At 35.6% G+C, this 23430-nt stretch overlaps 1 protein-coding gene across 1 annotated transcript; it reads left to right on the top strand.

The window, feature by feature from the left end:
• Positions 1 to 3436: 3436 nt before the first annotated feature.
• Positions 3437 to 6260, top strand: LOC146929406 (uncharacterized). Its single transcript, XM_085708230.1, has 5 exons — positions 3437 to 3580; positions 3954 to 4057; positions 4150 to 4321; positions 5008 to 5100; positions 5201 to 6260. The coding sequence occupies exons 1-5, from the start codon at positions 3437 to 3439 to the stop codon at positions 6071 to 6073; spliced, it is 1386 nt and encodes a 461-aa protein (XP_085564356.1). The 3' UTR covers positions 6074 to 6260.
• Positions 6261 to 23430: the final 17170 nt, after the last annotated feature.

Here is a 23430-nt window from a genome sequence, read left to right as displayed (position 1 = left end):
ATTTTAGAAATTTGAAAAACGGCCAAAATGGTGGTAAAGTGAATTTCCTTGTTAATTTACGGATTTGACTTGTTTTTGACCCTTTTTCTTTCACTAAAAAGGGCATAAAGTGGCCTAGCCTTATCGAATCGAAGCATGTAATAGTTCCTAGGAAATCTACAAGCATATCTATGACTTCCATGATTGATTTATGAAATTTCAAAAACGGCCAAAATGGTGGTAAAGTGAATTTCCTTGTTAATTTACGGATTTTACTTGTTTTTGACCCTTTTTCTTTCACTAAAAAGGGCATAAAGTGGCCTAGCCTTATCGAATCGAAGCATGTAATAGTTCCTAGGAAATCTAACGAGCATATCTACGACTTCGATGGTTGATTTTATAAATTTGAAAAACGGCCAAAATGGTGGTAAAGTGAATTTCCTTGTTAATTTACGGATTTTACTCGTTTTTGACCCTTTTTCTTTCACTAAAAAGGGCATAAAGTGGCCTAGCCTTATTGAACCGAAACATGTAATAGTTTTTAGGAAATCTAACGAGCATATCTACGACTTCCATGGTTGATTTTAGAAATTTGAAAAACGGCCAAAATGGTGGTAAAGTGAATTTCCTTGTTAATTTACGGATTTTACTTGTTTTTGACCCTTTTTCTTTCACTAAAAAGGGCATAAAGTGGCCTAGCCTTATCGAATCGAAGCATGTAATAGTTCCTAGGAAATCTAACGAGCATATCTACGACTTCCATGGTTGATTTTAGAAATTTGAAAAACGGCCAAAATGGTGGTAATGTGAATTTCCTTGTTAATTTACTGATTTTACTTGTTTTTGACCCTTTTTCTTTCACTAAAAAGGGCATAAAGTGGCCTAGCCTTATCGAATCGAAGCATGTAATAGTTCCTAGGACATCTAACGAGCATATCTACGACTTCCATGGTTGATTTTAGAAATTTGAAAAAAGGCTAAAATGGTGGTAAAGTGAATTTCCTTGTTAATTTACGGATTTTACTTGTTTTTGACCCTTTTTCTTTCACTAAAAATGGCATAAAGTGGCCTAGCCTTATCGAATCGAAGCATGTAATAGTTCCTAGGAAATCTAACGAGCATATCTAGGACTTCCATGGTTGATTTTAGAAATTTCAAAAACGGCCAAAATGGTGGTAAAGTGAATTTCCTTGTTAATTTACGGATTTTACTTGTTTTTGACCCTTTTTCTTTCACTAAAAAGGGCATAAAGTGGCCTAGCCTTATCGAATCGAAGCATGTAATAGTTCCTAGGAAATCTAACGAGCATATCTACGACTAACCATGGTTGATTTTAGAAATTTGAAAAACGGCCAAAATGGTGGTAAAGTGAATTTCCTTGTTAATTTACGGATTTTACTTGTTTTTGACCCTTTTTCTTTCACTAAAAAGGGCATAAAGTGGCCTAGCCTTATCGAATCGAAGCATGTAATAGTTCCTAGGAAATCTAACGAGCATATCTACGACTTCCATGGTTGATTTTAGAAATTTGAAAAACGGCCAAAATGGGGGTAAAGTGAATTTCCTTGTTAATTTACGGATTTTACTCGTTTTTGACCCTTTTTCTTTCACTAAAAAGGGCATAAAGTGGCCTAGCCTTATTGAACCGAAGCATGTAATAGTTTTTAGGAAATCTAACGAGCATATCTACGACTTCCATGGTTGATTTTAGAAATTTGAAAAACGGCCAAAATGGTTGTAAAGTGAATTTCCTTGTTAATTTACGGATTTTACTTGTTTTTGACCCTTTTTCTTTCACTAAAAAGGGCATAAAGTAGCCTAGCCTTATCGAATCGAATCATGTAATAGTTCCTAGGAAATCTAACGAGCATATCTACGACTTCCATGGTTGATTTTAGAAATTTGAAAAACGGCCAAAATGGTTGTAAAGTGAATTTCCTTGTTAATTTACGGATTTTACTTGTTTTTGACCCTTTTTCTTTCACTAAAAAGGGCATAAAGTGGCCTAGCCTTATTGAACCGAAGCATGTAATAGTTTTTAGGAAATCTAACGAGCATATCTACGACTTCCATGGTTGATTTTAGAAATTTGAAAAACGGCCAAAATGGTTGTAAAGTGAATTTCCTTGTTAATTTACGGATTTTACTTGTTTTTGACCCTTTTTCTTTCACTAAAAAGAGCATAAAGTGGCCTAGCCTTATCGAATCGAAGCATGTAATAGTTCCTAGGAAATCTAACGAGCATATCTACGATTTCCATGGTTGATTTTAGAAATTTGAAAAACGGCTAAAATGGTGGTAAAGTGAATTTCCTTGTTAATTTACGGATTTTACTCGATTTTGATCCTTTTTCTTTGACTAAGAAGGGCATCAAGTGGCCTAGCCTTCTCGAATCGAACCATGTAATAGTTCCTAGTAGATCTAACAAGCATATCTACGACTTCCATGATTTATATTAGAATTTTCAAAAATGGCCAAAATGGGGGTTAAGTTAATTTCCTTGTTAATTTACGGATTTTACTCGTTTTTGACCCTTTTTCTTTCACTAAAAAAGACATAAAGTGGCCTAGCCTTATCGAATCGAAGCATGTAATAGCTCCTAGGAAATCTAACGAGCATATCTAAGACCTCCATGGTTGATTTTAGAATTTTCACAAACGGTCAAAATGGGGAGTTTTTGGTCAAAAGCAAGTGGGAGTAGGCTTGCTAACTTACTCCTTCATGTTATTAGTGAGAGTAAGTTAGCAGCCCGCATATATATATATATATATTGAAAGCATCATTATTTGACAATTATTTTTTTAACAGAATAATCTAAATATTTTTTTGAGAGGATCAAAATCTAAATATAATAAAATTATAAATCTTTTTTTTTTGGAGAGGATCTAAAGCTAAATATAATTAAACTATAAATCTTCTTCTTTTTTTTTTTTGGAGAGGATCTAAAGCTGAACATATAAAAAGTATAAATCTTTTTGATTTGAGAGGATCTAAATTTAAATATTAAAAAAGAGCAATGCCAATGCAGATTTATCTCCGAAGATATGTTGTATTTTTTATAGCTAATAATCTCCGTATATATTCCTTCAAAAAAAATAAATCTGCGTATATATGTTGGAGAATTGCAAACCAACCAACCACTATGTCTAACAAAACCGTTTGAGTAAGAGAGTGGAGTGTTGCAGTTTATTCTCTTTCTCGTTGGTTGCTCTATTTCCATTTGAAGCCACAACCCACGAACAATCTTGTTCTCAACTGTCACGTTCGTTTTATATATTTCTTCTTCATTCACCTTTCACTCACTCTTCTCCTTTTGCATTGTTACTCTCATATTAACATGTTTGGCATCTTCTTTGGGTGGACAAAATCTTCAAAGTGGTAAAAGTGCTATGCAAACTTAGTTGAGATTGTTTAACTTATTATGTTATATATTTTTGTTTTAAATTCAATATATTATATGAATTGCAGCAAGAAAGCAATAAAAACAGCAAGATGCAGGCTCATACATTTGAAGAACAAGAGGAAAACTATAGCATTGCATTTGCGTAATGATTTGGCTGAGTTAATCCTCAATGGCTATGAAGAAGTTGCTATCAATAGGGTATGTATATATATTTTATATTCTTCACCTTCTTTTATTTATCATTATCCTTTACATTCATACAATTGGTGTTTAAATAGCTTGGTTGCATGTTTTTTTTATTTTTTAAAATATACGCAATATATACATTTTGATTTTTTTTTTTAAATAAATAAAGTTGTCACAAATTTAGTAACATGTTTCTTATGTCTCTAAATTAACTAAATATTATAAAATTTATTTAAAATTTAACTTAATTTAAAAAGTTTATTTAAATACTAGTATTTTGGTCACATTATTTAGCATCCATGTTTAAATCTTCAGAAATTTGCTCATCCAAAAAAAAAAAAAAATTCTTGAGAAATTTCAAGTTGGAACTCTTTGAAAATTTCAGGTTGAGCTGCTAATTCAAGATGAAAGTCTAGTTGCTGCATATGAAATGTTAGATCACTTCTTTGAATTTATCCTTCACCAACTCTCATATATCAGAAAGCACAAGTATGTATTATTTCTTATCTACCTTCATAAATTAAAATGTAATCGTCACACCAACCTTTTATCATAACAAAAAATTAATAATTTTATGCCAGGGACTGCCCAACTGATATAAACGAAGCAGTATCTAGTATTATATTTGCTTCTGCAAGATTTGGGGATTTTCCTGAGCTCTATCCCATTAGAAAGCTCTTTGCTCAACGTTATGGTCAAGATTTTGCAACTGCAGCTTTGGACCTATTACCTGGGAACCTAGTTAACACAAAGGTAATTTATTTTTTCTTTTTAAACAAGAACTTCAACTATGTTAAAAACTTATAACGTCTAACATTGAACCAATACATCAAAGTGTATAATCTATGTAAGCACAGAAAAGTTGAGTACAATGGATTCTAATTTTTTGAACTAATAAATATATATAAAAGAGTGTTACAGTTTTATAAAATTATCTTTATTAACTATTAAACTTTAGATTATTGTAAATGTAAAATAAACTTGCAAGTGATATTCAAAGTTTAAATTTTAGGTTTAAATGCAGTTTTCTTCCCTTATATTTCAAAACGTTACGATTTTAGACCCCTAATAAAAAAAAATAATTTTGCCCTCTATCTTCATGGAAATATGCTATTTTGACCCTCTAACTTAAGGGAAATATGCTCTTTTAGCCCTCTATCTTTAGGGAAATAAGATCTTTTGTCCCTTTATCTTTAAAAAAAGTTGCGATTTAGGCCCCCTGTTTTGAAACACGTGGCGTTTTCTCAGCAGCTTTGCAACATTTTGTAAAATTAAGGGGTAAAATTGTTATTTTTTTTTTGTTAGGGGGCCATAATCGCAACTTTTTAAAAGTTAAGGGGTCACAAATGCATTTAAGCCTAAATTTTAACTAAGTTGATGCAATTCCACTTGTTTGTAACGCATGTATGTTTATTCATTAAGTTTTGAAATCATGACAGTTAAAGGAGATGCTCTCAGTGAAGTCTGTGCCGGATGACTTGAAGTACAGAGTAGTTGATGAAATAGCAATGGAATCTTCCCTTCGAACTAAGGTCTGTTTTAATATCAATGTGATAATATACATACATACTGTTTTTAATCTTGTTAGTTAATACTTACTACCAAATTATTGTGTTAAATATTTTTGTGCAGGTGAAAGAATATAAAGGGAATCAATTAATTGTACGTGATTCCCAAATAATTCATACAAAAGGATCTAAAATACACTCTCCATCAAAATTTGATCAAGAGATAGAAACAGATGTTACACCTTTATCCTTCACCACACCAAGTGATGCATTTTCTCCACCAGAATCCAGTTTATGTAATTCCTCAACATCCGTGTCGCCTATCCAACAAGAGAGAGTGGAGGAACTAGAAGATATTGATGAATGTGAGTATTTTTCATCAAAAGATGGTTGCAGTGAGGACCAAAGGCTAGTATTATTCAATTCAAGTGAAAGTGATATGGATCGGGATGAATCAAGTAGTGACTCGAGCATAAGGACCTACACATCACGAAAACGTGCATCGAAGAAAAGATTAAGAAGAAGATCACCCTTGCTTGAAAGACAAGGCATTGTTGAGATTGGATACACTTTACATTATCAAACACCAAGTCCACAATCAAGTTATCCAAAGAAAAGACTAAAGCAACATTCCTACTCAGATTCATGTGAAAGAAATAGTTTGGACTTTAACATGAGTGATTGCAGCTGCAATTTGGATAGCCCATGTTACTGTTCTGTATACAATGAAATAGAAATGTTTGAGTACCTAGGAAGCTCTTCTTCCACCAATGCTTTCAATCCAAACACTTGTGATTGCTTAACAACAACTCCTTATTCAAGAGCCTTGACAACACCACCTTCAAAGTTGATGGGAAATTACAACGACAATTTGTTAAGGATATTGTCATGTCCTTCTCCACGGCCAAAGCATGTTCATCCTAAATTACCAGACTTTGATGACTTTGTTGCTAATCTCATGGCTCTTCAGAGAGAGTTCACTCTTAGAGCAGATTAAGTGTACTTACACATTCTTGTTAAATTAGCTTTCTAGTTTCTACCATTGATATTACCGAATTAATTTTTGACATTTACTCCTTCATATTAGATTTGTAGTTTCCATCATTGATGATACCTTCAAGTTATTCTTTGAAAATGACCACTTCATATTTGATTTGTAATGATTGATCATTTTTGTTGCCTTATCCAATTTTTATTAGCTTTGAGTTTCTTAGCTGTTTTGGACCGGTTAGAAAACCAATCGCACGATGACACGTTGCACAACTTACACCGCCTTAAGGCCCCACGCCTGAAGGAGCACACCGGATTTCGAGGAGGCCAACAAGAAGCCGATGAAAATTCTTTAGCATTCCACTCTTCCACTTCTTTCATCATGGACGCGTGTCGCTATTTCAAACGTTAAAAAATAGGAAGTTTCCATCGTACTCCTTCATTCTCCATTATAAAACGTTAAACTTTTTCCAACCATGGACTGTGCTTCAAAATATTGCGATCTCCTGAGTGACAAAACATATTCTCAATGGAAAACTGAGGATCCTATTACCGCATTAAGGATTATCACAATGACCCAAACCCCCACTTCTCTTCCTTCTTTGGGCTACCCTAAGGCATTTAACCCTAACTATTTTCATAGCGCTCAGGATAATCTCCTCAAACAACTTAAAGATAAGATTTTGGATGTTGATCTATTTCAAGTGTTGCAGGAAGACACACAACATTCCTCATCTTTAATTATCCTGGTCAAAACCCTACTCAACTCTCTAGAATCTGCTGCCAATGCTTCACTTCTTGCTTTTCTAGTTGAATTTGCTCCTCTTCTGTAACAAATTTCTCAACAACTCTTTGATAGGCAACACCTTGCTAAGGAACTCAAAGAGAGAAGGGGGCTCCGCCAGCATCACTTTGACGAGTATATTACCACCAAACTTGAAGCTCTGTCTTTCAACCTACAACCTCATGAAAAAGGTGGTATGATCCGGTCGAAGGCTTCTGAAGCTATTGAGCACCATGAGAGGATTGTCACACTTGCGAAGCTTATAGAATCTTTAGTCCTGGAAGAAGAGTTTGTGGATTTAAAACTGGAGATTTGCGAATCCCTTTATGAGAAGCTGAAAGCTAACCTTCGTATCTGAGTCGACTGTTAGGTCATTTAGCTTTTCTAGGTTTCCGTTTGCAACCTTTGATTTCAATTGGTGTTGTTGTGCATTGTATTGAGACATAACAAAGTCCAATTTCTTTGTAATAGTTCGGCAATGTTCTTAGTATTTTTTTCTGTTTAATCTCAAAGCTGAGTGTTTTCCCTATGTCGAAAGTTTATGTTTTATGCTCTTATTTCACATAATTAGGCTCATATTCTTAATACATGCCTTTCTTTCGACATATTTATCAAAGAAGTCAATTCCTTTGACATTTTTTTTTGGTTACAATTCCTTTGACAATTTATAAAATGGTAAATATTCTAAATCTTTAAAGACAAGAACTATTTTCAACCAGAATAAGCATTTGTAAATAAACCAAAGTTCGTATGTAAAAACCTCAATCAACATAATTATTTGCCCCCGAGTTTTTCTATTGACAAACTATCAACATGGTTGATTCTAAACAAGAATTATGTCCAATTTGGTTTTCACCCACTGCTTATGGTTTTCTTACTTAAAACCTTGAATCTTTAAAGAAATTAATGCCAACTTTCACTATTTGATTTTCGACTAAGGAATCACATCAATTCCTTATCAAATATACGATCAAATTTATGGCCAATTGACCAAAATTTTCTTAACCCTGAGCTTAAGTGTTTCGATAGTGTCTTCATTAATGGTCTCTTAACCATCTCTTACTACACACCAGCCACTAAGGCCTTCTTGATCTCACACTCCGGTTAAACAACTATGATCTAGTTCGAAGCATATTGCTTAGATGTGATGATAATTTTTGTCATTCCTTAAGGCTAGGGAATCCACATTTTCCAAACTGGGCTCTGTGTCAAGAGTTTGGTTTTCAAGGTTTGTCGCAATGCCTTTCTTAGACCTCTGGTACCTTCTCCATCGAGTTCTTGTCATGGGATTCATTCCCTTGTAGTTGTTGCTATAAGTAAACTTCTTCGACTCAAATGCAGTACCATTTTTGTTGTTATTCACAACACTGGTGTTTCTTTTCACCACATTATTCTTCCCATGTTCAACATTCTTATAGGTCGACTGAACCCATTTTTAGTTGGGTGCAAAAGGGCTAAAGCTTTTCCTTGACCACTTTGATTGACATAATTGGTGGTCAAAGAGTTATTGATGAAAGGAATATAACTCTTTGTAAAGGAAAACTTAGGTCTACGATCACCAGACCACTTCCCTCTTTTCTTAGGTTTTGGGATAGAACCTTTGAGGCCTTTAGTTGCTTCTTTGTCAAACACATCACTACATCTGGGGCAGAGCATTACCTCAGAATTCTTCAGCTTGCATCGATTGAGGAAATCAATCAATTCTTCTTCAGTTATAGGATATGTCGTTTTTAACTTCTGATCGAACTAAGGTTCCGGAGAAATCTCTTCGATGTGTTCTGCATCTTTAGTGATGTCCACCATTTGACATTCTACAACATCAGCTTCCGCTTCTACTTCTGCTTCGACAGCATCAATAATTGCTTTAACCATATTGAAACCTACAATGTCAGTGCACATCATGCTCGCCTCCTTCAAAGGATCAGAGTCTACTTGCATTTGAGGCTTTAGCTTGTTTCCAAACTTCAATCTGCCTTCACTTAGACCCTTCTGAACCAAATCTCTGAAAAGGAAACATCGAGAGGTGTTATGTCCCAAGAAGTTATGATATTTACAAAAACCTCTTTTCTGACGTTGTTCTAGTGGTGGGATTTTTACATCCTTAGGTGCTACCACTTGACCATCAGCAACTAAAAGATCATAAATATCTTCGCATTTGGTTACGTCGAACGTATATGTCTTGTGAACATATCTTTCATTGCTCGTTTCTACATGATTATTCCCATCGGAGGGCCTTAACGATTTACACGTATAAGGGGGCCCTAGTTTTGACTCAGCAATATCGACCTCCTCTATTTCGACATCGCCAAAAGCTATGTCGAATTCTTGGTTGCTTTAGTCTAATGCAATATAAGCAACCTTTTCTTTCCTGAAATGTTTCTGAGTTCTGGCTTTTTCAGCCTTTAGTCTTTCGACATGTCAAACTCTATTGGCTAATTGGGCCATATCTCTCAAGTGTTGAGTGTCTAATTTCTTCCGAATGGAATAATCTAGGCCACCAGCGGCCATTTCGACTAAATCGTGTTCAGACACTTGAGTGAAACATCTTGCCTTTAACAATCTAAACCTATTGAGATATTCATCAATGGATTCAGTGGAACTCCTCTTGACACTCGCCAATTCTTTTAGTGGGCCATGTAGAATTGCTCATGGAATAACCGTTCCAATTCAGTCCAACGTTGGATCGAATGCGCTGCAAGAGTAGTAAGCCATGTGAAGGCATTATTTGTTAGAGAATTGGGGAAGAATTTCAACCTCAAATTCTCAACATTTGCTAGGTCTCCTGCCTCCGTCAAATATCTTGCGATATGTTCGATAGTGGACTCACTGGTATGCCCTGCAAATTTAGTTAACTTAGGAATTTTATAACCCCTAGGATGTTTTGATTGTAACACCAATTTTGACAGAGGAGAAACAAAGTTTGGCCTATGCATGCCAATATTTAAACCATTTTGAACCATTATATTCTCGACCAAATTGACTATATTGTTATGAACTCATATGTTTTGTTGTTAGACATTCCTAACAAGTTCATCGGCATTATCATTTCTATCTACGAAGATCACTTCAGGTTGACCTTGTATTACTGGTTCAACTGGTTGGGGCTGAGGCACAGGTTGTTGCCTCTGAACCATTGGTTCAACTAACCGCAACGGTTATTAATTTTGTATTTGTATAACCGGTTGGTAAACCGGTTGTGTGGTGCAAATAAATCTGCTATTCTCCCCATTTGTGTAGTTAAATCTTGGTAACTTCGGTTTGTCTCCCTTATCAAAGGATTAAAAATTGTACCAATTTGTAGTGTTAACAAATTAACCATTTCGTGGTTACTCTCGTCCATTTGTTGTCTCAACACATTCATCAAATCTGTTGTCAATGGTGGTAGAGTATTCCGACCAAAAATACTAGAACTTGAGGGACTATGTACGTTGTACATAGTGAACGGATTTGCTTGATCTTAAAAAATGGAAGCACTATTGTGTACATTTGCCACCATTGAAGTTGGCATACCATACAGTTGTTCCCTCAAAATGTTATGTACATTTACATTTCGATCATCAAGTTGTTTGCCTGTGATTTTGGCAAACGGGGGCTAGTTCTGATTATTACAAGCGAGACCGAACTAGAAATCTCAAGACCGTTGTGCAAAGGTTTTTGTATCGAAAAAGAGTTTGTAAAAAAGGCCACGAAGTGCACTCAGGTTGCTTAGAGAGAAGGTCGAGTTTGATATCAAAAGGCACTGTCTCTCGACAAGTTTGAGAATGTGATAAAAAGCTTAAAATAAAGCAAGATAAATGATAAAAGTAAGTTTACGCACATAAACTCAAGGAAAAAAGTTAAAATGCAATGCATTAAAATAAAAGGGGTGGTCTACAAATCAGTTTACATACATTCTGTATAACTCGTTTCCCTAGACGCCGGTAGTTTGAGTGTTGTAGAATTCTGTATATGATTTGCGACCCACTTTTCGGTTTGGAAACTAATATTTATACTAAAAACCTAGGTGGTGAACCACTAAGCCCATGGTCAGCACTTCCTCCATCTTGAACAATCACTTGTCCCACGTTCTCCACTAAAAGGAAACCGCTTCCTTGCTTGAAATCGTGCTTCCCACCCTTTTGCTTGTCTTCGAAGCGAAATTGCCTTTTCAACCTTGCTTTGTCGAGATCCTGTTTATGCGCCTTAGGCTTAAAGCTTCGTTGAGATCCTTCAATTGAAATGAGCAAGCTCTTCGATTCCTGCAAAGTAAAAGGTCAAACAAATGTCGACCATATTAAATGAGCCTGTGAAATTTGAAGGCTAACAAATGCCCCCAAAAATGCCATTTTTGACGATAAAAATCTCATCAATGAGGAGAACGTTGGCATTTTTGAAAGTACTTTTCCTTTTACTGATCGTGCTTTCCTTCTTTGCGATCGACGCCCTCCTATCACCTTGGTGGACCGTCTTTGGCAGTTGAAAAGTTAGTGGGGTACCTTGGTAAAACACGTACCAGGTGTCAACTATCGACCATGTCCACCAAACCACCTACGTGGAAACTTTTAACTGAGTCGATTGAGATCAATGGCATATTTAATTTCCACTTTCTTTCTTTCTCTCGTAATCATGGAATTTCTTCCATTGAGATTCCTATTTCCAGATCTCTAGAAGCCACTGTGCTTGTCTTTACATCCTTCAAATAGTCCACTGAGGTCTCATTTCATCTTCGCCTGTGACCTTTGTTTGAGGGATCAAATGGACAATTTACCAGACCATCTTCTGCTTCTTATTGCCATTAGGGTCGGTAAGACCGGTATTAGAAACCTTTTCAGATTCAGGTCCATCTCTCTTCACTATTGGAGGTTTCTCGTGCATCCCGAGGTCCTTAGAACTTTACCCAGGAATTATTTGTTCTATCTCTTTGACCCTAAACCCTGCCCTGAAAAAATTGCTTTCATGCAGCGCCTTTCAGCCAGCGGGCACTCAACATTCTGTGTTGATTTTGCTACTCAACTCTTCCAAACGCCAGATCCAAATGTGGAAGAAGTCAAATGGATTTTGGGTGAAGCAGCCCACCATGGCTCGATTGGGGCTAAGTACTTTCTGATAATACTAGATGTACTAGCCGAAGGTGGATTCTCCATTGGTAGTGTTTTCCGGTATTCATCGACCTCTTCGTCGATTGGCAACTGGCTCGCTGTAGGAGATCCCTCATGAACCTTGGAGTCCATCCTAATTCAGCTTTCTTCCCTCGAGGGTTAGTATATCGACGTACCTGTGAATCTGGTGGAAGTTGTGAAGACAGCAAAACTAAGTCGAGGCTTGTTTGGCTGCTTCCCGGACCTGATGAAGAATACAGAATGTCTGACATCTGTCTTTTCTGTCGCCTTGATCTTGAGATCACTTGGTTCCTCGTTCATTTTCGTTTTATTGAGAATTCAAGGTTCCATTAGGATTGCGACACTTCGTTTTGGTGTGCCTCGACATTCCATGCTTTGGTCTGTTGAGCAATTTCAAAAAGAACATGTTATGCCATTTTACTTTTGCTTTGGTGTTGTTATGCATAACAATATCCAATTCTGTAGTAGTTCGGCTAACTTTTGTATTGCTCTACCCACTGCTTATGGTTTCTTATCCAAACTTTGAATCTCTAAGTCAACTAATGCCAAATTTCACCATTTAATTTTAGCCAAAGGAATCATACAATTTCCTTATTCAAAGATACAATCGAATTCATGGTCAATTGACCAAAATTCCTTAAGCATGAACTTAAGTGTTTCAATGATATCTTCATCAATGGTCTCTTAACCATCTTTTAATAGGTACTAGCCGTTCAAGGCCTGTTTGGTTTAGGACTTCGGCTACACAACCGTGATTTAGTTCTAAGCATCCTGCTTGGACTTGATGCTCATCTTCATCATTTCCCTATGTTAGGGAATCCATATCCTCCATGTTAGATCATGTGTCGAACGTCTACCTTTTCCACATGAAGCCATGAGTTGGATGGAGTCTCACAGAACTTGCATATGCTTGATTGGCATCATCAATTTTTGCGGATTAACATGGAGCAATATTTGCAATGTTCTTGTCAAAGATCTTCCTTGTGATTTGATTTACATTAGCAAGAAAATAGCTTTGGCCAGCCTCAATGTTTTCGACCATACCATCATCTCTCCAGATCGAGATTCTTTGGTGAAGTTAACTTTCAATGGGACCACAATGAATAAAGTTCGTCTAACCACAGTTCCCATTGTTAGACTTACTTGGAGAGCACCAAGAGAATCTCCATCCTTTCCTTCATAATTCGACAGAATCACATTATGAGGCTTCAAATCTTTGTCGGTCTTGCCAATCCTTTTGAGTAAGGATTGAGACATTAGATTGACAGCAACACCACTGTCGACCAACACTTTGTTAATACTAACCTCATCCACTTTGGCTTGTATGAACAAAGGTTTGAGATGATTCTTTATCGAATCATCAGGCTATTCAAATATGGCTTTCTGATTATTTCCAGAGCCATCATTCACAAAATAACACATGGGTTTGTATTCCCCCTGAAGCCTCTAACTATAGTTTAAGATGATATTTGTTTTATTCATATCTTTTATTTTCCTTAAGATTAGATCATGTTTAACTTTTTCATTTTTGATTAAACTATGTTAAAGAACCCTAGTGAATATCATGTGTCTGTTTCATTTGTGCCTTGTGTCTGCATGAATCGACTCAGTTTATGGTTGAATCGACTCATAAAAGTTTCTGAACTTAAGTGAATCGATTCATTGTAAATATGAATCGATTCAAGTTTGAATCATATCATTCCTTCATGAGTCGTATCATCAAACTCTCTGACTCTCTCTGAATCGATTCATATTTACCTTGAATTGATTCAATCATTCATCTGGGCAACTTCAATCGTTTCAACATGGTTTGACTTGCATCAATCTTCATAAATTCTGCTTCATCTGGATGTAATCTTTTTATGTCTGAATCGATTCAAACGTTAAGTGAATCGATTCAATCTAATGTTTTTGTGCGAAAATTTAGTCTTGTCTTCTCTTCTTATAAATAGTCTCCTCCTCATAACACCAAAAGTATTGAATCATTTGCATCTATTCTCTATATGTCTCAAAAACTCATTGCTCATACATTCTTCAAGATTAAACACTTTTTCTTAGAATCACTTTGTCTTTGAGTGTGTAGATTCTCTAGGGTGTTAGTAGGGATTGTAAGTTGGTTCTCTCAAGAAGACTGATTGGGCTTAATCAAGGCTTCAAAGGAAGTGAATAATCTCATTCCACCTCCAAAGGACTTGAGTGTCTTTCTAACCGATCTTGATATCGAAGGGGGTTCTTTTATCGGACGTAGCATTGAAGACTCGAGTGAAGAGATTGAAGGACTGCGCGGGTAATTCAAGGATCCTAAGATTCAAGGAGCACCAAATTCAAGGGGTACTTGAAGCTTGGGGGAGCTTTGTTTTACATAGGAGTTGAAGAATTAGGGCTTTAATTTGAAGGAACTCTTGTAAACATTGTAATCAACTTTTCATACATAGTGGATGACCTTGGTGAAGGTGTACTTCATCAAGTAGAGTAAACATAGCCCTTAGCGAGGACGAACAAGGGTGAATTACTATAAACCTCGGTGTTCTCTCTCTCTCTCTCTCTCTCTCTCTCTCTCTCTCTCTTTACTTTCATTATAACACTTGATTATTTGAATAATTGATTAGCGAATTACTAGCTTCGTTCAAAGTAGTGTTTTCTCAAAAGATTAATCTAAATCCATTTGATTTAGGTTAAAACAATTTCACTTGGATCAATTAATTGCAATACCAGTTCAATTACTCAAATTCATGTGTTTTGTGTTTTCAATTGGTAATTAGGTTTATTGTCATATAGGTTTGGTTTGAAATTGTATATTGGTTTGTATCTTGTTTAAGGATTATTAATAATTGATTATGTCAAAAGATTTGTATCGTGAATCTCTCAATTCTAAGATAAAATCTTATTCCACATATATTTGATATTTGTTAATTCATTGTTTGTGATTGTTCAAGAAACTTTCAAATAGTCAATTTCATTAAAACTGGTTTTTATCAAATCTCCATAAAAGTTTTTCAAAAGCGCTATTCACCCCCTCTAGCTTGGTAACCATCTAGCCATATAGACCAACAAGTGGTATCATAGAGCTTGATCTCTTCTTACAACTAACTGCTGGAAGAGTTGATCCATATGGCTAGTAAGGAGCCCAAGGGGGCGTATAATAGACCACCTATTTTCGATGGAGAAAATTACGACTATTGGAAAGAATGCATGAGTGTTCACATCCAATCAGTGGATATGGATGTGTGGGATGCCGTTGTCAATGGTCGGTTTCAACCACAAATTGCAGCCGATGGTGACAATGGTGTAGTCCTAGATAAGCCTAAAGCCGATTGGACTGATGATGACAAAAAGAAAGTCCAATACGATTTGAAGGCACAAAATATCCTCATCTCCTCTCTTGGAGTAAACGAGTATCATTCTGTATCTCAGTGTAAGACTTCCAAAGATATGTGGGATGCATTGGAAACCCTTCATGAAGGAACCGATGAAGTTAAACAATAAAAAATTAATACCCTTGTGCAACAATATGAGCTTTTTTGCATGAATGACTGTGAATTTATCTCATCCATGCAAATGAGATTCACTCATATTGGAAACAAGTTGCAAAACCTTGGTAAAACAATTTCAAACCAAGATTGCAATAATAAGATATTGAGATGTATGACAAGGGAGTGGCAACCAAAGGTGACCTATATCAAGGAATCACAAAATCTCAATGCTCGTAGTATGATCACACTATTTGGCAAACTAAAGGAACATGAGCATGAGATCAATCGTTTCAAGTCAAGTGAAGAAGACTCTAAGAAGAAGGAAAGGAAGTCCATTTCCTTGAACACTATCTCGTCCGTCTCTACCTCTTCGACTCAAAATAATGAAGAATCCGATGATGAAGGCTTAAATGAAGAGGAAATGAGCATGTTTGTAAGGCGGTACAATCGTTATAAAAGAAATGGGTTAAAGCACAATGACAAGAATCTAGTGAACTTTAGAAAGGCCTCAATGAAAGGAAGTGAATCAGATAGTGATGAGAAAGTGGTTAGTTACTATAGTTGCAGCAAAGTGGGACACTACAAGAATGAATGTCCGGAACTTGCTAAAGAAAGGGGAAGATCCGGAGCTAATCGAAACTCAAGAGGAAGAAGGGCCTACATTGCTTGGGTCACCTAAAACAAAGTCACCCAAGTATCATAATTGGATGGACTTTGCTAGTTGTGAGATTTGTCCTAGTCTTCATGAAGAAATAAATTTTCTAAACAATAAGCTAGAACGTGTCTCTAAGGGAACCATGACTTTTGTTATGAATTCTAAAGATGAAAGAACTCCTTTTAAAAGAGCTTACACTATATACTCTTATGTGAGGAAAAACAAGTTTCATAGCAAAGATCATGTTCCTACAATTAGGTGCCATTATTGTGGTATAAGTGGCCACACCACACCTCATTGCCATATTAGGAGGGTAGAAGTTCCTAAAGGGATAATGATGTGGGTTCCTAAAGTAACTTGTTGTGAAATCCATCCCAAGGCTCCAACTTGTGTTGGAAGCCAAAGGAATCCAAATTAATTTTTGTAATTGTGTCTTGCAACTTTGAAGGATCTTTGTCCCTCTAGGTTGTCCAAGACACTAAAATTAAGATGTGTTCTCTTTTCCACTTTCACACTCTTAAATGCATCTTATAACTAACAATTCAACATTGGTATTCCTTGTTTTTCCACTTACTCCCAAAAGTTTGGGAAAAGGTTTGTTTTGTTCTAGTATGTCTAGGTTTGATGATGATTGAAGCATGTCAAGGATGATGCTCCACAATAAGCTCCTTAATTCTCAAGGACATCATGAGCAAAAGTGTGATGAAGACGTATTGGAGGACTTTAAATACTTAACCTCTCCATTTGTCTTATCATGTTGGTTGATCACGAGTGACCTCTCTTTCATCACTCTCATTGAAGCACTCTAGCAAGGGAGTAAGTTTACTTTGATAATAGGTAAAATTTTCTAGGAAGTTTGAAATGTGGCTTGATCTTTCCTTGAAAATATCTCTTTTACCTCTCTCTTTTTGTTTTAATATTCCTTTTAAATTGTTTGCATAGCCTTTATGATTTAAGTGTTATGTTCATCGTTTCATCCTTGTGTGCTATATTCTATCTTGTATATTTGTCTTGCATGCTTGCCTGTATGTCAATTGTGATTGTCTACTTGCTCTTGTTTGGATACTCTTTGATGACATTTCTATCACATCTCTATCAATTTGATTACATATTTGCATTCATGAAATTTTTCATATTGAATTGATTCATTCATTATTTTCATAAAATTGAATCGATTCACACTGAATCGATTTATTAAAACCAGTGAATCGATTCAAGTTCATATAAAACGTTGTTACTACAGCATCTGGTTCATTTCACACTCTTTAACTTTCACCTTCTTCTTACTCCTGCCATTCTACTCCCCACTCTCCTAAACTCACAAAAATCTCTAACCTTAACCTCTTCCCCTCTCACAAACAATCACCAATCCTCCTCAAATTCAACATAGCTACCATTAACTCTTCTCCATGGGTCCAAGAAAAGATATAACAACAAGAGGGGTTACTAATTCAAAAAGAGGAAAAGGTAGTGCTCCTCCTCCTTCAACTCAACAAGTTGGGGTTTTGGTTCAAGATTTGCTACTTGATGAAGATTATGACAGGTATATTGAAAAATTTCAGTCTAAGAAAGATGTTTCTCCTCAATTTTATTGCTCATTATGGGATATAGAATGTATGGGTTTTGATTTTCATGAGTTACTTAGATTTCAAAATTTGGGTTCATTTGTTGAATTAAAGAAAGGATATGATGAATCCCAAATTAAGACATTTTATTGCAATGCACAAAGACAAGATGGTGTTAGTTTTGAATTTGCTTTCAAAAATGTTCGGGTATCACTCAATCTGGAGAAATGGGATTCTCTTGTTCAACTAGATTGTAATGGTGTTGACATTGAAGTTAAGGACATTTTCGCTAACTACAACAAAATAGACTTTGTGAAAAGTGTGTCGAAAACCGGGTTTGGAGAATTGAGCTTTTCAAAATTTAGCCCTCACCAATTTAAATGTGCTAATAGGTTGTTACATTGGGTTGTTGTCAAGATCATCATGAGCAAACAACATAACTATGGAAGAATTGATGACTACGATCCCAACATTATGTGGTTGTTGAAAAACAAGATCAAAGTGAACTGGCCTCTTTTCCTCTCTAACCGCAGGATCTCATAAGAGAATGATGATATGAAGAAACTCCCTTACCCTTCATTCATTAGTTGTCTTCTTAGATCCAACCGTATTACTAGTGTTGATACCTTACTCACTATACCTAGTGAGGTTAAATGCAAAAGCAGTTCAAAAATGCACTATGTTAAGGATTCTAAAGGAAGTTGGTTCTATGATGATAATGGTGTTTGGTACTATGATTTTACCGCTGTGGCTGAAGGAACGGATCCGGAGCTAGTTGAGCAAATGAAGCATAACATGGAAAAAGAGGATTACAACATTGAGAATGATGTTGAAATGGAAGAGGGCGAACAAACTAGTGATGATGATGAGGATTTAGACTATGATCCCGAGAATGATAACTCTCCTGTTGGCAATCAAAATCACTCAAGTGAAACTCTTAGTGAAGTCTTGTTGGAAATAAAGGACTTTAAGAAGTACATGTCTCAAAAGTTTGATGCTCAGGAGTTAGAATTCAAGGAAATCAACAAAAGGTTTGATGCTCAGAATGTGAAGTTCAGTGATCTCAACAAAATACTAGAATCTCAAGATGCTTCCATTCAAGAAATGCGGGAGTCAATTCAAAAGTGGAATGATCTTGGTGTGTCATCCGATGTCTTCTTTGCGTCTCTTTGCCCCGACCAAGATGAGATTGATGGAACAACCAACCCTATCGAACCAGAGGCTTAGTAATTTTCTTTGCATACTCCCTTTTTGACGTTGTTAAAGGGGGAGAATTATTGTTGATTCTTGATGATTGTTATTGTTGATACTTATTTGTTGATGCTTGATGTTAGTACTTACATTTTTGCTGATGCTTGATGCTAGTACTTACATGCTCTTATTCATACTTGCTCTTGTTTTAGTTTTTTTTGGAAACACACACACACACACAGATATATATATATATATATATATATATATATATATATATATATATATATATATATATATATATATATGCATGTATGTCGTGTATGCTAAGTTTTAGGGGGAGCAGCTAATCATCAACATATGGTGTTTTGACATCATCAAAAAGGGGGAGATTGAAGCCTCTAACTATAGTTTTTGATGATGTTTGTTTTATTCATATCTTTTATTTGCCTTAAGATTAGATCATGTTTAGCTTTTTCATTTTTGATTAGACTATGTTAAAGCACCCTAGTGAACATCCCGTGTCTATTTCATTTGTGCCTTGTGTCTGCATGAATCGACTCAGTTTATGGTTGAATCGACTCATAAAAGTTTCTGACCTTGAATGAATCGATTCATTGTAAATATGAATCGATTCAAGTTTGAATCGTATCATTCCTTCATGAGTCGTATCATCAAACTCTCTGACTCTCTCTGAATCGATTCATATTTACCTTGAATAGATTCAATCTTTCATCTGGGCAACTTGAATCGTTTCAACATGGTTTGACTTGCATCAATCTTCATAAATTCTCCTTCATCTGGATGTAATCTTTTTATGTCTGAATCGATTCAAACATTAAATGAATCGATTCAATCTGTTGTTTTTGTGCGAAAATTTAGTCTTGTCTCCTCTTCTTATAAATAGTCTCCTCCTCATAACACCAAAAGTATTGAATCATTTGCATCTATTCTCTCTATGTCTCAAAAACTCATTACTCATACATTCTTCAAGATTAAACACTTTTCCTTAGAATCACTTTGTCTTTGAGTGTGTAGATTCTCTAGGGTGCTAGTAGGGATTGTAAGTTGGTTCTCTCAAGAAGATTGATTGGGCTTAATCAAGGATTTAAAGGAAGTGAATAATCTCATTCCACCTCCAAAGGCCTCGGGGGTGCTAGTAGCATTGAAGACTCGAGTGAAGAGATTGAAGGAGTGCACGGGTAATTCAAGGATCCGAAGATTCAAGAAGCACCAAATTCAAGGGGTACTTGAAGTTTGGGGAGCTTTGTTTTACATAGGAGTTGAAGAATTAGGGCTTTAATTTGAAGGAACTCTTGTAAACATTGTAATCAACTTTTCATACATAGTGGATGACATTGGTGAAGGCGTACTTCATCAAGTAGAGTAGACGTAGCCCTTAGCGAGGACGAACAAGGGTGAACTACTATAAACCTCGGTGCTCTCTCACTCTCTCTCTCTCTCTCTCTCTCTCTCTCTCTCTCCCTCTCTCTCTTTACTTTCATTATAGCACTTGATTATTTGAATAATTGATTAGTGAATTGCTAGCTCTGATCAAAGTAGTGTTTTCTCAAAAGATTAATCTAAATCCATTTGATTTAAGTTAAAACAATTTCACTTGGATCAATTAATTGCAATACCAATTCAATTACTCAAATTCATGTGTTTTGTGTTTTCAATTGGTAATTAGGTTTATTGTCATATAGGTTTGGTTTGAAATTGTATATTGGTTTGTATCTTGTTTAAGGATTGTTAATAATTGATTGTGTCAAAAGATTTGTATCGTGAATCTCTCAATTCTAAGATAAAATCTTATTCCACATATATTTGATATTTGTTAATTCATTGTTTGTGATTGTTCAAGCAACTTTCAAATCGTCAATTTCATTAAAACTGGTTTTTATCAAATCTTCATAAAAGTTTTTCAAAAGCGCTAGTCACCCCCCCCCCCCCCCCCCCCTCTAGCTTGGTAACCATCGAGCCATATAGACCAACACCCCCATGTCTTTAGAGTCGAACTACTCCTCCGAATCATCAACTTCGGATATCATATCATACTCAGCTGGTAAAATGAAAACCAAATTGCATATGACATTAAAGTCTGGTTCTGGGATTTGGTTCAAAGAGCTCTGAATGAAGGCAGACTGAAATTTGGAGACAAATCAAAGCCTCAGCTGCTGGTGGATGTTGATCCTCTAAAAGTTGTTGATGCAATGTACACTGAAGTTGCAGATTGCAATGTGGTAGAAGCCATCATTGATGTTGTCGAAAAGCTGTCTGTCGAAGCAAATGCTGATGTTGTTGAATGTCAGATGGTGGAAGCTACTGAAGGTGCCAAAGTCACTGATGAAGTCATTTTAGAATCTCAATTTGTTGAGAAGATGAAAGTGGCTTATCCTATGACTGAAGCGAAATTGATTGACTTCCTTAACTGTTGTAGACTAAAAAATTCGAAGGTTATGCTGTGCCCCAGATGTAGTTATGTGTTCGACAAAGAGGATACTAAGGTCCTTGAGGGTTTCATTCCTAAATCAAAGAAAACGGGAAAATGGTATGCTGACCACATACCAAAAATTTCTTTCACCATAAGTTATATCCCTTTTATCAACAATATTCTTCAACCACTAAATATGTTAATTAGGATGGTCGAGGTAAAACTTTCGTGCCTCATGCTAAGGCACCTGTTCAGAAATGGGTTCATTTTACCCAGAAAATTTTTTAGTATGGGAAGAATAATGTGCGGGAGGGAAAAACCAGTGCCACTGTCACCAAAAATGTTGTCGTTGTTGATGCCAAGACTCTTGATAAGTCGAAGAAATATGCCTGCAGCAATAATGACGAAGGCAAAAATCCTATGACAAGGACTCAGTGGAGAAGTTATTAAAGATACAAGAAAGTTGTTGCTAATGATAACATTATTGACCCAAAGGGAAAACATAAGGTGAAATGGATGCAAATTTCATGGACTCAGAACCTGACTTCAACGTCATTTGCAAAGGATGACTTCGATCCAGAAGACATGGAGAAATGCAGACCCATGTGTTACTATGTAACAAATTTTTGTTGTGTTGATAAACAAAAGGCCATGTTTGAAAAACTTGATAGTGCTATGAAGAGTCACCTCAAACCATTGTTCATTCAAGACAAGGTTGATGATATTGGAGTCAGAAAGTGCTGGTAGATGGTGGTGCTTCTTTCAATTTAATACCCCAATCTTTACTGAAGAAGATTGGAAAATTCGACACAGATTTTAAGCCTCGCAACAAAGTTCTGTCGAACTATGAAGGAAAAGCTGGACATTCTCTTGGTGCTATCCAAGTGAAGTTAAGAGAGAGAGAGAGAGAGAGAGAGAGAGAGAGAGAGAGAGAGAGAGAGAGAGAGAGAGAGGTGACGACTAGGGTTTGGAAATAAGAAGAAAATGTTTTCATATACAGTCTTGTAAAATTATTTTAAATAGTTGTAATATTATGCTATATATGTTTTATTTCAAATTGATAAATAATTACTCAAGAGAGCATTAAAATTCCATGCTTGACAATGATGTATGTTTGGATTGATGGAAAGGCATGTATTAACAACCCAAAATTCTAAACAATATAACTTGATAATTTCCCTAAATTAGGTAATTATGTCATTTCCCCAATATACTTCGCAAGCCAATTCGTTAGGTAATTTCCCTAAACAAATTATTTACATTAGAGTTGGATAACATATATATTTTTAGGTTGTGTGAAATATATTTGACCGATTACTTTATGAAAATATGATAAAATTATCGGAAAGCGATGAATTATTTTAAATTAGAGGAGTGCTATTAACACAAGGTTTTTAAACACAAGTGTTGCAGTGCTTTGTTTGTACATGTTTCTTGATGTTTATTATGCATATCATACTTTTGCGAGAAAAGGTTTAATATTTGGATATTTTAGATGAGCTTCAGAATATATTAACTATAAGAAAAAACATCTTCCATAAACTTGGGTCTTGCGAAACATGCTAGTTAATTTGAAATTAAGTCTTTCTGCTTAATTTTCCTGTTTGAGGGCACCTACTCAGATTGTGACACATACTTCTAAAATCAAGTTCAAAAGCTCGCATCGCATTAAAACACAAGTAGCTTGCAATGGGATTTGGATTCTCTCCATTGAAAATTTTCTCAAGTGGTTGAGAGTTCAATGGAGAAAACTTGAGAAAATTTTCAATGGAGAGAATCCAAATCCCTTTGCAATGCATTCATTTTAAAATATTTGTCAATATTTAAGGCCCTAATCATAATTTTGACATATTCTATTTCGAACCAATACACACATTTAGAGAAAACCCTAGCCTCCTAGACCTCAATACCTAAATCATCATAGATCTTCACATTTTCTTTCATTCTTTACCAATTTTATAATCACTGAGCTTCAGGAAGCAATCTCAATAGTAGGAATATCTCTGTGAAATATCCAACAATTGGCAAGTCTCATTCATCTAATGTTTGTCATTAATTCTTGAGGATATTGTTCCTATCTTAGTTTTTTTGTACTCATTGATTCTTAAGATTCAACTATTTGAAAATATAAAAATAAAATCTAGAATACTATCTAAATAACTT

This window comes from Medicago sativa, chromosome 4, assembly GCF_051527215.1.
Source record: "Medicago sativa cultivar Bolivia chromosome 4, Bolivia_mono, whole genome shotgun sequence".
Classification (NCBI taxonomy): domain Eukaryota; kingdom Viridiplantae; phylum Streptophyta; class Magnoliopsida; order Fabales; family Fabaceae; genus Medicago; species Medicago sativa.
The sequence above is the reverse complement of the archived record's forward strand: the minus strand, read 5'-3'. Positions and strand labels throughout refer to the sequence as shown.

What these genes read in the sequence shown, in the direction of transcription:
- LOC146929406 (XM_085708230.1), top strand. Translation starts at nt 3,437, where the DNA reads ATGAATTGCAGCAAGAAAGCAATAAAAACAGCAAGATGCAGGCTCATA. An exon ending in AAGAAGTTGCTATCAATAGG is followed by an intron (nt 3,581 to 3,953) that starts GTATGTATATAT and finishes TGAAAATTTCAG; the next exon opens with GTTGAGCTGCTAATTCAAGA. An exon ending in TCATATATCAGAAAGCACAA is followed by an intron (nt 4,058 to 4,149) that starts GTATGTATTATT and finishes ATTTTATGCCAG; the next exon opens with GGACTGCCCAACTGATATAA.